Raw genomic sequence first — 14,578 nt, forward strand, 5'->3', positions numbered from 1 at the left:
CCCTTAATCAAAAGAGCCATTGGCAGCCAACCAGTCAGAGCCCTAATCAGATCCCATGACAGTCCAGTAAAGAAAGGCTGGGCAAGCATTAAATAATATCCCCCTTGGTAGGAGTAATATTCCTACATCCACTTGATTAAAAGAATTCACGCCATGGGAAGGCCCACAAGCATACATACAAAATCACACAATTGAATAAAAAGAGCAGAAAGCTTTCTACCTGGAGACAAAAGCAGAATTTCTGGCCAAGATAAATTAATAGGTTTTTCCTCACTCTGTTTCTGCTCCTGGCTCTGCCACTTCACTAGCCTATGAATTGGGGAAGATCACTTAACCTCTGAGATTCTCAATATTCTCAGGGTGAGCTGAAGGGGATGCTCACATACTTTCATCTCTAAGAAAGTTAAAGTTCAAATGCTCTGACATATTTGTATTATGCCAAGATTATTGGGCTCAGAGCACTCCCCTGACTTCTCTCTTCCCATCTTGTAATTGCTTCTTGTGTGGAAGGGCTGGGGCAGTGAAAACTCTAGGCCTTGGAGTTCCAGGTCCATCACGTCCCAGGCATGGGCCTCCTCCATGGATTCCCAGCTCCTCTCTGAGGATGGTAATACCACTTCCCAAGGTGACTCCCCAGGAGTCCTTCTTAGGTCCCCGCTCCTCCTTGCTTCCACACTTTCCTGGATCACACACCTTTGGGTTCACGGTTTCATCTACCACTTGCTTGTTGACGGCACCTAAATCGAGATCCTCAGCCCTAACCTCTGTGTGAGCTTCAGGTTTGCTTCTGAACTACAAACAGACATTCTGGGTGATCTACTGAGCTGAGACTCCTCCTTGCCCTTGCCAGCCATCTCAGTGAGAGAGTCCTCTCTCCGGCATTCCTCAGACCCAACTGATGATGAAGCTGATGATTGGCTGTGCTGATTTCCCTCTTTAAATAGAACTGGGGGAATGTCATTCATTCTTCCTGTCCCTCATCCCCAGCCCTACCCTATTCCCTTAGGGCAGGAACTCTCTGGCACAGAAGGCGTGAACACAGAAGGCACAGCTGTGACTGCTGAGCTGAACTGGGCTGACGTTTTGAGAAAGTTCTGTGTGTATCCAGCATCACTATCTTGGAAGACATTAAAAAAAAATGATCACAATTTCCTCCTCCTTAGATACCTCTCCCGAGGTCAGAGGCCCTGATCTGGGGAGCAGAGAACAGAGAGCTGCCTTTTGCTGGCTCCTATATCCTTTCCTGGTGAGTCAGTGGTAAAGAATCCGCCTGCTAATGCAGGAGACCTAGGTTTGATTCCTGGGTTGGGAAGATCCCCTGGAGGAGGGCATGGCAACCCACTCGAGTATTCTTGCCTCGAGAATCCCAGGGACAGAGGAGCCTGGCGGGCTGTAGTCCATAGGGTCGCAAAGAGTTGGGCATGACTGAGCATGCATGCATGTACTCTTTCCTGCTCCTGGGTCTTTGCAGAAGCTGTTTTCTTTCCATGAAAAAACTCTCCTTGGCTGAGCTATTTGTCTTCTTTAAGACTCAGTTCTTAAGTCTCAGCCTTCCCCCATCTAGAAGAACCTTCTCTATGCTTCCAGAGTATCCTGTGGGCACATTTCTGGCCTATCACGCTGGAACAACTTTTCGTCTCCCTGGTGGACTGTGAGTGACCAGTAGGCAGGGACTGTGCTCCACTCAAGTCCGCAATTCCAGCATGCAGACCTCGGTACCAAACTGTCCAGTAGACGAGACTGCTGAACACTAGTGAAAGAGTGCCTGGGCATGTGGCTTGGGTGCCCGCAGGTGCAGCCCCACCCCCCAGCCTACTAAAGTCTCCTGGCATCAGCTCTGAGGGAGAAGAGTGTCAGAGCTTTCAGCTCATCTGGAGACCGTGGCATCAGTGAGAGCGGACTGCAAAGTGGGTATTGATCCAAGATTCCCCTTGGACCTTTGATTTCTTACTCTCTCCATCCATCACCCAGCGAGGACAACACAACTCTGCTCGTAAAAATTCCAGATGCCTTGGAGAGCAGTTTTCTAAACGTGGGTACCTGAGGCCGCTTCCCTGCCTCCCCTGATGGGCCACCCAGAGCCTTCAGTGTAGCGTGAAGGCTAGTGTGAATCCCCCAGCCTCCTCCCACTCCCAGCCACATAGACAGAGCCCTGGAGGTGGCTCATTCCCCCTTCTGAGAGCCACGGCCAGAGCTGGACTCACCCTCCGTCAAAGGGGTTCTCCCCGGGGATGACGTGCGTGCTGTCCCTGCCCACGAGGAACTTGATTCGGTCATAGAAGGAATGCAAGTTCTGCTGGGACACAGGGGCCTGTGTCTCCTGGATGATGTCCAGAGGGTCAGGGGAGCCCAGGCACAGCGGGTTGACGTGACAGAGGGGCTGGAGGCAGCAGTCGGGGTCCATGCAGTCCACCAAGCCATCTGCAGGGGTGACAGAGCAGGATGTTCGTATTGCTGTGTGCAATCCGCATCGTTTAATCCACAGTACCTTCATTCACTTATCTACTTCCCACTCACTGAATGACGGTATAAAAGTGCCTGATACAAGCTGAGGCCTCTGCTGGGCACCAAGGAGATTCAGGGGCTCCAGGTCCCACCCCACTAGTCTAGCAGGAGAGACGGACAAGCCAGTGTGCAGTGTGACATGTGTTATTTATTTTCTTTTCAGAGAGATAGAAGGAATTCTATGTATGGGGGCCCTGAGGTGAGAGAACACACTGGAGGATTTGGATTGCTAATTTCAAACGCTGGGCTCAGAAAGTAAGGAGAACAGCACAAGATCAGGCTGTGAGTTCCACAGGAGCAGACAGCTGGGCCTCCCGGGCCAGGTTAGGGAGTCTGTATTTCACCCTCTGGACAATGGGAGTTACTGAAAGGCGTTAAGCAGGGGGTGACTTCACTTGAAAGTCACCATATTGCTGCTGAAAGCACATCTCCTGTATCAAGGACGAAGGAGCTGCAGGAGCCGGGGGCTCCATGCAGCGGGAGTGATAACTCCCTGAGACTACAGGAGGAATGGTGGAGATGAGGGAAGACGGTGGTTTGGAGAGACAATGAAGAGGTAAAAATGGTAAGATCTGGTGACTGATGGGATTTGGGGGTGAGGAAGAGGAGGCCAAGTTCTAGCCTCTCTCCTAGCTGCGAGGCAAATGTGTGGGGAGCCGCCTCTGCCTTCTGTGAGAGGGGCTTTGTGAGTTTGCTGAATAGTTTCAGGTCACTGACCAAGTTGTCATTAGCAGAGAATTCTCTTTACCACATGGGTAGATTTCTTTAGGAATGAAAATTATACTGTAGCTTCCAGCTTCTCAAAGTGCAAAGAAAGAAATTCTACTAGACCACAGATTTTTGGTCTCATTATCCCAAAGTGCTTCTACGGGCACCCAATAGAATAGCTTAAAATAGATGAGAAGCCAATACTGCCCAGAGCAGTATTGTAGGCAGCCTGTGCGCTTTGTAGGCAGAGAACAGTCTGAGCACATGTGTTCTTTTATAGGTTGGAATTCTGTGTCTCCTGCTTATCGGCGATTTTGGGCAAACTTCCCCACCACCTTGAGGGCATGGGTCCTGCTCTGGTTGTCTCTGATGTAGCCCCAGCACTTAGCACAGGTGTTTAAGACCTGACTGTTAAATAAATGAGTGACAATGGAATGAGTTAAATGACATATGACTCAAGTCCATAAAAGGCAGAAAACCATTCTCTTCATTCAGTTCTGTTAAACAGTGTGGCATGGTGGGAGGATCCTGAGGCTCAGAAACTGAAATGCAAGCCCTAGAACTGCCTGGAAGAATGGCTTTGAATGAGCTCCCATACTTATACTCTCTGAGCTCACACTCTCTGAACTTCTGTCTCTTCAACACTGATATACTCCCTCACTTGTCTCTGTGGGTCTACAATATAGAGGCTGGTCATAGGGTTACTGCACACATAATATGCACCCTTAAGCCTCTTTACTAGTCTTGGGGTGTTGTGGCCTCAGGCAAGCTCCATGACTTCCCTGAAACCCAGTTTTGTTCCTTAATAAGTTGGGACAAAAAAATCCCTTGTTCTTCTCTCCCAACTTCTGCATGGTACCTAAGGTCTGTCTGCTATGCCCTCCTTGAGGGCAGCACAGTGGTACAGAGTATGGGCTCCAGAGGTCAAATCCTGGCTCTGAAACTTACTACTGTGTGACCTTGGTCAGGTTACTCAAACTCTCTGGCCTCAGTTTCTCACATCTCTTACTGTGACTTATAAGAGAGTTACCTAGGTATTTTTTACTTAAGTGAAAAACACAGTATATGTCCTCAAATCTGGCAGAGTACCTGATACATCATAAGTGCTTAATAAGAGCTGGGCTTCCCTGGTGGCTCAGACGGTAAAGAATCCGCCTGCCATGCGGGAGACCTGGGTTCAATCCCTGGGTTGGGAAGATCCCTTGGAGGAGGGAACGGCCCACTCCAGTATTCTTGCCTGGAGAGTCCCATGGACAGAGGAGCCCAGTGAGCTACAGCCCACGGGGTTGCAAAGAGTTGGACTCAACTATGCACAGCACAAGAGGTAGTTTCTCTTCCTGACCCTAGAACATGGCTCCCCAAAGTGGGGGGCCAACTGTCCTGGGTGTGCTCACCAGCCAGATCCACCCAGAGATGTGGTGGAAAGGCCTCCCCTCACTCCAGCTGGGTCCTGGGTCCCACCCTGTGCCTCAGCCCAGCTCCCAGGTCCACCAGCTCACTGCTGAGCCAAGCACCTGTCTTCTCCCGCAGTCGGCTGGCCCCATCACACATCCTCGGGCTGCCCCTGTCAGACATTGCTTAAACACATAATTACAGCCCGCGCTGAGGGTTATTTGCATTCTGCTATTGATGTTCGCATGACAGATTCAGCTGCCGCATCCATAACTCTGCAGAAATGCTCCATTATTCAATCCCGGCGAGCAGGGACGCTGACCATTAAATCAGCCAGCACAATTGAAGGGCCGTGAAAAGTCATGGCTAATTTGAAATTTTATTAGCTCCTGCCTGCTCTTGTTTACCATCGGAGCAGTCCCTGGGAACCAGTCTTTCACCTCTTTATAAACACTCTGCTTCATGGCACCTTGGAAGAACGGTTTCCTGTTCTCTGGTCCTGGCTGGAAGGTTAGCCAGGAATGACTATTATTAATTTTTGTATTACATGACGATGATGATAATCACAGCTGCCCCCTACTGAGGGCCAGGCACTGTGCTAGATGCTTTACAAGGAATGTTTTCAAGAAAAATGTCAGTGAATCTCCCCAGGTCTGTGAAGAAGCCACTGTCACCACCGTTACCCCCATTTTCGACGAGAAGGAACCAGAGGTTCCAAGAGGTAAGGTAACTTGGTCAAGATCACACAGTCGGTCAGTAAAGAAGCTGACTCGGAATCTAAACTCAGTTCTTTGTGAAACAGCAAAGGTTCTCTGTTCCTGAAGGGATGTAGGAACTATTTAAGTGGAAAGCCCGACTTTGTGAGTCTTGCTGAGCTCTTCCAGGGCCCTGGTGACCTCCAGAACTGCACTCATCTCTCCGTATTATAATTCCCGTGTTCTCTGTCTCCCTCCCCACACAGTGACCTCTTAGAGACCAGGGCGGACTCATTTCAGGGTCGCCACCCACTGCCTTAGCTTCCAGCTTCATCCATGCCTCTGGAATCTGGGGTTCTCCATACCCCTTACTTCTTTCCTTTAAAAAAACAAATTTAGCAATGAATCTTAAACAAAATTGCTGCTTCTTGTGGTGAGAGGGCCCTGGTGATGATCTAGTTGACTATTCGGCTAGAAATTTTAAAGTCTCTGTAAGGGCTCTGAGCTTCAGTTCACCTGTCTGCAACGTGAACAGTCAGACCTAGCTCAGAGAGACGCTGGGAGGATTAGGTGAGATCACAGACGTAGCACGCTGAGCATGATGACCAGCTCCTGAGTAAGTGCTTGATGGACATGAGCTACTACTAGCCCCCGGATGGGTGCTCCCCTTGAACAGGGATCCCGGTAACAGAGCAGCCCTCCCTGTACCCGTGTTCCAGGACAACTCTTTCTGCAGACAGTCTGCCTGGCCTTGGAGAACTGAATCAGAGAAACAGCCACAGCAACACACCTACGAGTCAGGGAAGCAGAGACCCCAGGGGACCTAAAGATTGGGGTTCTCCGAAATGGGGACATACCACACACCGTGCTCTTATGAGAGACCCTGGGACTGTGAAGTTGTTTATTGTAGGCTTCACAGCACAGAGTGATTAATGTCCGGCCAAGAATGCTGCCCGCCTACACCTCCCTATGTGGAAGCTCCCTCATCATTCAATCGGCAAATATTTGCTGAGTTGTAAATGTGGGCTAAACCCCATTAATAGAGACCATCACAGTTAAATGAGATACATAACAACAGTTTTTAAATGAGTAGGGCCCATGAGATTCTCATCAGAGCCTCAGTTTATGAGACCGGCTTCCATGCAAAGCTCTTCCTGTATTTTCAAATGCAGCACACGGCAGCCTGCAGCAGGGCGAATAGCTGCTCACAGTAACCGAGACTCTTGCACGGTTTCAGATTCTTCGGCATGGGTGACAAATTTTAGAAGAGGCGTAGTAAGAGGAAAAAGTATATTGTGGGGACAGAAAAGTAAATTTGGGGGTAGATTAGAAACACAGCAATATATGGTTTTCAAGGTTGTCTGGTTTTGGCTGAAGACATTTAGATTTCCCATGCACTTCTTATCTCACTTAATTGCATGTTATACACACATTGGTTGACTTCTGTCCATGTTTCCTGCATTGACTATTCTCCTTGAGAGACCCTTGTGGTCACAGCAGCAGAAACAAAACTCCCAAACCCATAAGGAAGATAGAGAAGATTTTCCTCTACTTCTTTCAAATTTTCAATACAGCCCTCCTAAACCCTAAAACTCCAGCTTGGGGGCAATTACACGTTTCCTCCAGAAATTCCCTTTTCCCAGAGAGTTCTAAAGCCTCCTCTCTCTCTCCTTATATGGTGGAAATGACGAAGGGCAGATGAAGGGTCAGAGGCTGTCCAGGATCCGGCCATTCCGGCCTCTGGGGGGAGTGAGGGGTGCAGGGAAGGAAGAAGGAAACAGCTAGAAAAAAGGCAGAATAGAGATTAAAAAGAAAGACAAGAAAAAAAAAATGGAAGGGTAGGCTGCGAAAAAAGAAAAAGGCAGCCAGGTCTCTGGGGCACTCAATGAACATTCCACAGGAGTTCTTGCTCTCCTGACCCTTGAACGCGAAGCCCCATAGTGATGAGACGCCACGTGGTGTGTGCAGCGAGGCTCTGCTAACACTTGCATGTACGTCCTGCGCTAGCCCCCGGAGGATGAGGGCCGTGCCAGCTCCTCTTGCATTCCTCCTCAGTGCCCAGCCTGCCCATGGGTGTCCTTGACCTTGGAGAGCGGCAAGTGGAGAGAAAGAATCCAGGCTAAGAAGCCCAAAGACAGGGTTCCTCCCCTGAGCCTGTCACTCTCCAGCTGTGAGAACTTCAATGGAAAAAGCCTTGGTGTCCATCACCCTCTGCAGAGAGGGGTGCCGCCCACAGGAACGGGTGAAGAGTTCTGTCATCAGTCGGAGTCCTGACCAGCAACGGCTCCCCGTTTGTGCTGTGATCTTCATAGCTGCCAGGGAGTGCTGTGACCTCAGGCGACCAAGTCCTTCTCCACTCTCAGTGGCCCCATCAGTCAGGGCGGAGGGCAGCCCCTGTGGCTAACCTGCCTGACAGTCACTTCATGGCCTTTCTACGCCACAGGCCCATCTCCCCTGGTGGCCGCCTGCTGGAACATTCGTAGAAATCGACAGGTGCTGAGGGTTCTGTAGAAGGTGGTGACTGAGCTGCCCTTCTCATCTTTACAAAGAGGACACTGGGGTCAGGTTAGCTGATTGACCCAAAAATCATACCGCTAGTGCAGTGGCAGCTGGGGCCCTGGTCTCTTCTCTGTCTCCAAATTCAGGCCCAGCTCCACAGTCTGCATCTCTTTCTCCATCATTTCTGGGACATCCTGGCTCCCCCAGCTTTGTTCCCCTGTCCACAGAGGGCAGAAGTGACTTGTTTCTTATCCCAAATGCATATAGCACAGGGCTCTGTGCACCGTGAGCGTGTTTGTTGAATGAATGAAAAAATGAATACTGAATGCGTGAGGATCCCAAGTCAAACAGCTCCATCAGTTCGACTGGGCCCATTGAGGGCTACGGGGTGTGATGGAAGTCACCCCTCCTCCCCCTCACCACCCACCCCAGGAAGAGCTCGTTCCTCTCCTTAGAAAGGAGGCACACAGGACAGGGCTGCTCTGTTCCTTCGGCGTCTGTCACACGGCTGGCAGCCCCTGCATGAGGCGCTGCACAGACAGGAAGAAAACCGTCACGCCTCCAAAGGACTCCCAAGTGTGGCGAGTCAGAGTCCCTGTGTGCAGGGGAAGAAGGAAGCGGGGGTGGGGGAGCTGTGGAAGCCCAAAGGGGGGACCCCAACACCGGCTGAGGGCTGGAATATTTCCTGGAAGACGGAATGCTTAAACTGAGACTAGAAGGATGGGCAAGAAGAAGCCGAAAGGAGGGCAGGGCTAGGGGCGGGTGTGGGCAATTCGTGGCCTAGCAAACTCTTTTCATCAGAGTCGGTTGCACGGTTCCTTAGCCCAGTGGGCCTGTGGACAGGGTCTAACCAGTCCAGTCAACTCTCTCTGCAGGCTTAACTCCTCCACAGGCTCGGCAGCCCACCCGCCAGCCTCATCTTGTGGCTGCCTGCAGTCTGGCCCCAGATGTGTTTTATAGCAGGCTGAGAGCAGCATCTGGGCAGGCCCCGGGGGTGGAGGGTGGAATGTGCCTCCCCGTCTGTACACACCTGGGAGAAGTTTTTGTCATCTGCTGTAATAAATTCTGTGCCTTCGGTGAAAAGGCTTGCAAAATCTTTATCTGCTCCTCAGAACACAGGATTTTAAAAGGTCAATTTCTCTCTTGTCTCTTATCACGAGAAACGTGGTTTAGAGACAGTCTGAAGTGTGGCCAAACTCTATGGCTTTATGTGCCAACGATGGGAGATGAGGAGGAGAAGCGAGGACAGAGAGCTTTGTTCTCAGTTTTCCTGAAATTTCTCCTTCCAGGTTGCATCAATGATCTGAATTGCAATCCATGATTGCTTTATGGGGCCAACAGGGTCTAAAGAGAGGAACACACTTTGAAGCTGCTTAAAGATCCTTTATCACAAGGGGTATGGGTGCTTAAATTCCAGTGGATGTTTCCTTTCTTTGGCTTCTTTTTAAGCACAGCTTCCACTCACATCCTAGCTTTCCCACTAATTCATGATGTGACTCTGGGAAAGCCTCATCAGCTCAGCGAGCCTCAGCTTTCCAGCCTGTAAGCGTCTGCCCTTCAAGTGCATTGCGAGGGGCTGGAGTTTATGGACACAGAGTGTCCAGCCCAGTCCCTGGCCCTTAGAGATGGTCTCTAAATGATGGCTACTATTTTCCTTTATGTATATTTGATTTTTTTTTCCTTCTAGCAGTAAGCATGTAATAGTTTGGAATACAAATTTTAACTAAAAGATGAAAAAGGTCAAGATACATTATGACATGGAAAAATACAGTCTAATCATAAGTCCAAAAAGTAGACTGTAAAATTTTATAGAGAATATCATTCTAATTTTTAAAAGTGATTTATATATGAATATATATTTATTTTATAATAAACACCACACTTCTGTTATTACAGGTGGAAAGGAGCAAGACGAAGAGAGATGATATTTGCTGGTGATGAACTGCGGCTCAGAGAAGTTGAATAACTCACTCACGGTCATACAGCCAGCAAATGGGGGAGCCAGGATTTGAATCCAGACAATCTGGGTACAGATCCTGCTTCTAATCACTGTGGTATGTTGCTTCTCAGGCACTTTAAATACACCCCCTGTAATCCTCACAGTAACCCTGCAAGGTAGGCCTTATTATTCTTATAGTCACTTAGCATCTTTGGTAAACTCCAGGAGGTAGTGGAAGACGGAGGAGCCTGGCCTGCTACAGTCCACGGGGTCAAAAAGAGTCGGACACAACTTAGTGTCTGAACAACAACAACAAGCATCTTTGGGCCACAGTTTTTCCATCTCTGAAATGGGCACAAATGCGCCCTCAGAGGGTCAGTGAGAACATGTGAGAAGGTGCATGGGACAGCACTTCACAGAGTGCTTTCTGAAGGGCACATAAGCATAGGGCACATCTTACTTGTCAGATGTACCACAAGGAGGAACTGCCTTTCATGGGGAGTCAGGGTCTCTGCTTGCCAGCTTCCCTGCTGTTGCCCCTCACCAGCCAGTGCTTGGAGTGAAATCTGGAGGCAGGTTAGATTGACTGGGCAGCCCTGACAGCAGATTAAGAGACTGGGAGTCACTAATTCACGTTCAGGATCTAGTCTCTGTTTTAAAATCTAGACAACAACCATAAGTGAAAACAGAAACAAACCAATAAAGTTAAACCTGACTCGGCCATATTGTGAAACATGTTTTTGGGGGTCTCAGTTAAAAAACACTGCAACAGCTTTCTTAATGAATCCTGAAGTTCAAGTTTCATTTGTAAAGAATTGCGTTAAGCCTAGCAAATTGGGAAAGAAGAGAAGCCAGGAATTTTCAGATAACTTGCTGGGCCATGGTTAGGTTTATGATGGAATCGTGAGTCTGAGGTCCAGGCATGCTGAAAAGCTCTTGTGTGGTCAGACCCCAGGGACTATACGGTTTCTGCCACCTGCCAGCTCTATGACCTGAGCCAAATGCTTCCCTTTGCTAAGCCCTAGCTTCCTCATCATAAGGAAATAGTGAGGGTATCAGAATACTACACACCTCCCAGTGTTGGGTGGGTGCACAGTTGCTTATACGAGCTATCACTGTCATCCTCTGGTCCTCTGGTCCTTTAGATTGGACTAAGTACCTGATATGCCTGGGAGGAAGATGAAACACCATGGGGAGGTGGTCCATGAGATCACACAGAATGGCTCAAGGGTCTCGGGTCCTAGTCCAGCTGTGTTAACGACTCTCTGTGCAACTCTGATGTGAATGACATCACATCCCCTCTGGGCCCCAGCTTCCCTGTCTGTAACAGGCAGGGTGGTAGGAGGGAACTCAAGTCTGTGTTCTCTGTCTCCTCCAGTCCTGTTACTCACATTAACTGCTGCGAATTCCTTCTCCAAGCCCCTGAGTCACATCAGCCAAAAGCAATCACTCAGCAAGACTCAAACATTTTTTTCCCTCCACCCTGGCTTATTTAGGGATTCCCGATGGTTCAGATGGTAGAGTCTGTCCACTATGTGGGAGACCAGAGTTCGATCCCTGGGTTGGGTAGACCCCCTGGAGAAGGAAATGGCAGTCCACTCCAGTATTCTTGCCTGGAAAATCCCAAGGACAGAGGAGCCTGGCAGAATACAGTCCATAGTGTCGCAAAGAGTCGTGGACATGACTGAGCAAATTCACTTTCACTTTCTGGCTTATTTATCTGGGATCCTGCTGTGTCCCACATCATGACTGAAATAAAGGCGCTCATTTCGTTCTGCCTCCATTAGATTTGGTTTGTGTGGATAACAATTTCTTACAAATGACTGTGAGCTTCCTAAGGGAGAACAGGCTGGGCCATGTTCACTGGTCTTTATATCCTCTGAGAAAGGAGCGCAACGAATGTGTGCCTGACTGAACTTCAGACAGCCAAGTGCTTACTCTGGCTCACCCCACGTTGCTGGGTAAAGCCTGCCCTATTTCTCCCTCCACTAAAACTGCCCCTGTTTGGCCAAGACCTAGACGGGCCAGTGAGGACAGTCTTGCCCACTTCAGCACCGGGGACAGTCTAACTCCCGCAGCTGCTTCATCTGTGCCATCCTTCAAAGCGGGGGGACCCCCTTCCCCTTCCTCTTGGCTCCTCCAATGGGTAGAGAGCCCACCAAACTGAGAGGCTCCTGAGGTGGGCTGTTGCCTCATTTCACAGTTCAGAACCCAAGGCCAAGCTCCCTCAACAGTGTGGTCCCCCCAGCCAGTTGTCTTCCCAACCAGGATGACCCATGGATGTCTTCCTGGCTGGACTGGAAGCCCCATGGGACATCACGGTTCCCAGGAGGGTACCAGGCATTTGATAACATCAGCTGCGTGAGGGATGCTCCTTTATCACTGCCACGATCCCACTGCATCTGCAATGGGTGCTGTCTCTCTCTCTCTCTCCAGACCGTGAACATCACAAGGGTAGAGACGGTGTCTCACCTGTCTCTGAAGCCTCAGAACCCAGGAGAGGGCCCGATGCAGAGGAGATGTTCAGTTAATGTTTGCTGAGTGAGTGAATGACCTCAGGTTACAGTACTCAGGTATGGCTTTGCTAGAACGTATATAAAAGCTCACTCCAGTCCAAACATGCTCCGCAAATAGAAGAGGTATATTCTCCTGCACTTGGAGATTTGTTGACAGTTCTTTTCCACTTCTTGCTGGTTCACCTCCGCGACAGCTGGAGAAGGCTCTCTTCCCCTGGGATCTGGCTCAGCCCCGTTTCCAATGATGAGACACTCTTCAAGGGCTGTGGGGCTCTGGGCTCCTGTGTGCCCACCCACCCTGTCAACACTGGGGAGTCTGGGCTCTGGGAGGCTAGCTCTGAAGCATGGTGAACAGAGGATACATGGGCATTGTGCTTCATGTGACGGAGTAAATGGACCTTGTTTTATGACCTATTCTGGGATGTGCATTTTGGGGAGGTATACCTTCTCCTGGCATTTCTCAAGGACACCCAGTTCTTTTGCTTCCCAGATAATCAATAGCCCTCTGAAGGCTTTGGCCAAGACCCTGGATTCCTGCAAAGGGGATGACTTCATGGTACGGCTTCTCTCCTTTTCTTTCCTAACTACATGAATGTCATTGCTGGTCATGGAATTGTGTCTACACAGGCAAAGTGAAAGGGGAAGTTAGGGAGATAATTAGGTTGACATCTCCTTCCTATGAAGATCAAACATGATTGTCCTTTATCTTCCTGGAAGGCAGGGCTACATGGAGCCCTTGCTCTGCCTGTGATGTTTTCTCCAAATGGAAAGCCCTCTCCTTTCCAATAAAGCCTGCCTACTCAAGTATCGCCTTCTTGATGAATGTTTTTCTATCCCCATGACAGTCAGTATGGAACTCTGCCCCAGCATGTCTCACCGTCCATTAGCACTTCACTTTGGTCTCTCTCCCTCATTTGAGTTCCTGGAGTGTGGGGACAGGACTTATTCATCCCTGTGCCTGGCCTAAGGTCTGGCCCCCTAATAGGGAACTCTGGATATTTATGCAACAGAAGAATTAATGAGCTTTGCAAGTTTCAGGTTAAGGGACATTTCAGTCCTGTGAGATCTGAGGAGGAGAGCATGGACCTGCTGTCTCTGCCTGCCTACTGTTGCCCAACCCCACAGGCTCTTTGTGGAAAATTACTCCATGGGGCTGAGGACTGGGTGCATTGGGCTTGGCCTCCTCCTGGATTCAGGCAGCAGATATAAGGTCTGAAAGCCGGGAGCTCAGACAAAGACCAGTGGTCTGAAACAGCCCAGAGCTGCTGGAGCCAGCATAAGGTAAATGAACCAGAATAATCATGACAGCACACACTGGCCTTTTAGTCCTCATGCTGCTCTGAGATTGTTGAAATGTACTAAGTAGAAGGTTCCCAAAGGTTGGGATGCTGAGTTTCTGGCCTTGGATTTTCTACTCTGTGCAGTTTTAGACCAGAAAGTCCCTTGGCATAAACAGAGAAGCTGCATAAACACATCTTTTTGATGAGGTCAACGTTAGGCCATCATTCGAAAGGAAGGGCTAAATGTTCCGATCTTTTTTTTTTTGGTCTATCTTTTTATTCTCCTAATAACCCCCTGAGACTGGTAGAGGCATGAAGAATCATCCCATTTTCCAAGTAGGAAACTAAAGCACTTTGTGGTTGTATTTATCCAAGTTTCACATAACAGATAGCAAAGGCTAATCCTAGGGCTAAGATAAAGACTGGAAGGGCTCTCATGATCCGAGGGCCTCATTTTATAAGTAGGGAGTGTGAGGCTCACTGACTCAAGAAGCTTGCTTAGTGACACTCAGAGTGCCCAAGACAGAATTGGGATTGGAACCTTGGACTATTCGTTCTCAGCCAATACATGTTCCACAAGAGCAGGCCTCTCTTCCTCAGGGTTCTGACTGCCTAGCACTTGGGGGGAAAAAAAAAATCCAACAAAGATGAATTCTACTACAAATCCACAGGACAGAAGGTGTGGGGGTAAAGGTGGCCCCCAGGACTCTTGGTGAGGGTTTCCACCAGAACCAGAGGAGAAGAGACCTCGACCAAAGGTAACTCAACCTGCTCCCCCCGCCAAAACCCCCTGGAGAAGCATCCTTTCTGGTACTTTCTGTGATACAGAATTGGGTGGCCTCTTCTTGTCTACTTCCAGTGGGGGAATCTCATAACTTTGCTAGGCAACTCACTCCATTAACGCATGATGAGAAAATTCCTTCATTCATATGCCTTCTCCTCTGCACTTGCTGTCAGATGGCAACACATTTTGTTTGCATCAGTTAAGCTTAATTAATTCCAATGGAACAACGAGAGATTCGTGCTCATTCCTTAGATGACAGG

General features: G+C 49.3%; 1 protein-coding gene across 10 annotated transcripts in view; it reads right to left on the reverse strand.

The window, feature by feature from the left end:
- TENM4 (teneurin transmembrane protein 4) overlaps positions 1-14,578 on the reverse strand; it is an 826,321-nt gene that overhangs the window by 99,026 nt on the left and 712,717 nt on the right. For all 10 annotated transcript variants that reach the window (XM_043875712.1, XM_043875709.1, XM_043875667.1 and 7 more), the window contains one exon: positions 2,205-2,421. In XM_043875712.1, coding sequence (XP_043731647.1) covers positions 2,205-2,421 — 217 coding nt within the window. The remainder of the gene's footprint in view (positions 1-2,204; positions 2,422-14,578) is intronic.

This window comes from Cervus elaphus, chromosome 2 (genome assembly GCF_910594005.1).
Source record: "Cervus elaphus chromosome 2, mCerEla1.1, whole genome shotgun sequence".
NCBI classification, from domain to species: domain Eukaryota; kingdom Metazoa; phylum Chordata; class Mammalia; order Artiodactyla; family Cervidae; genus Cervus; species Cervus elaphus.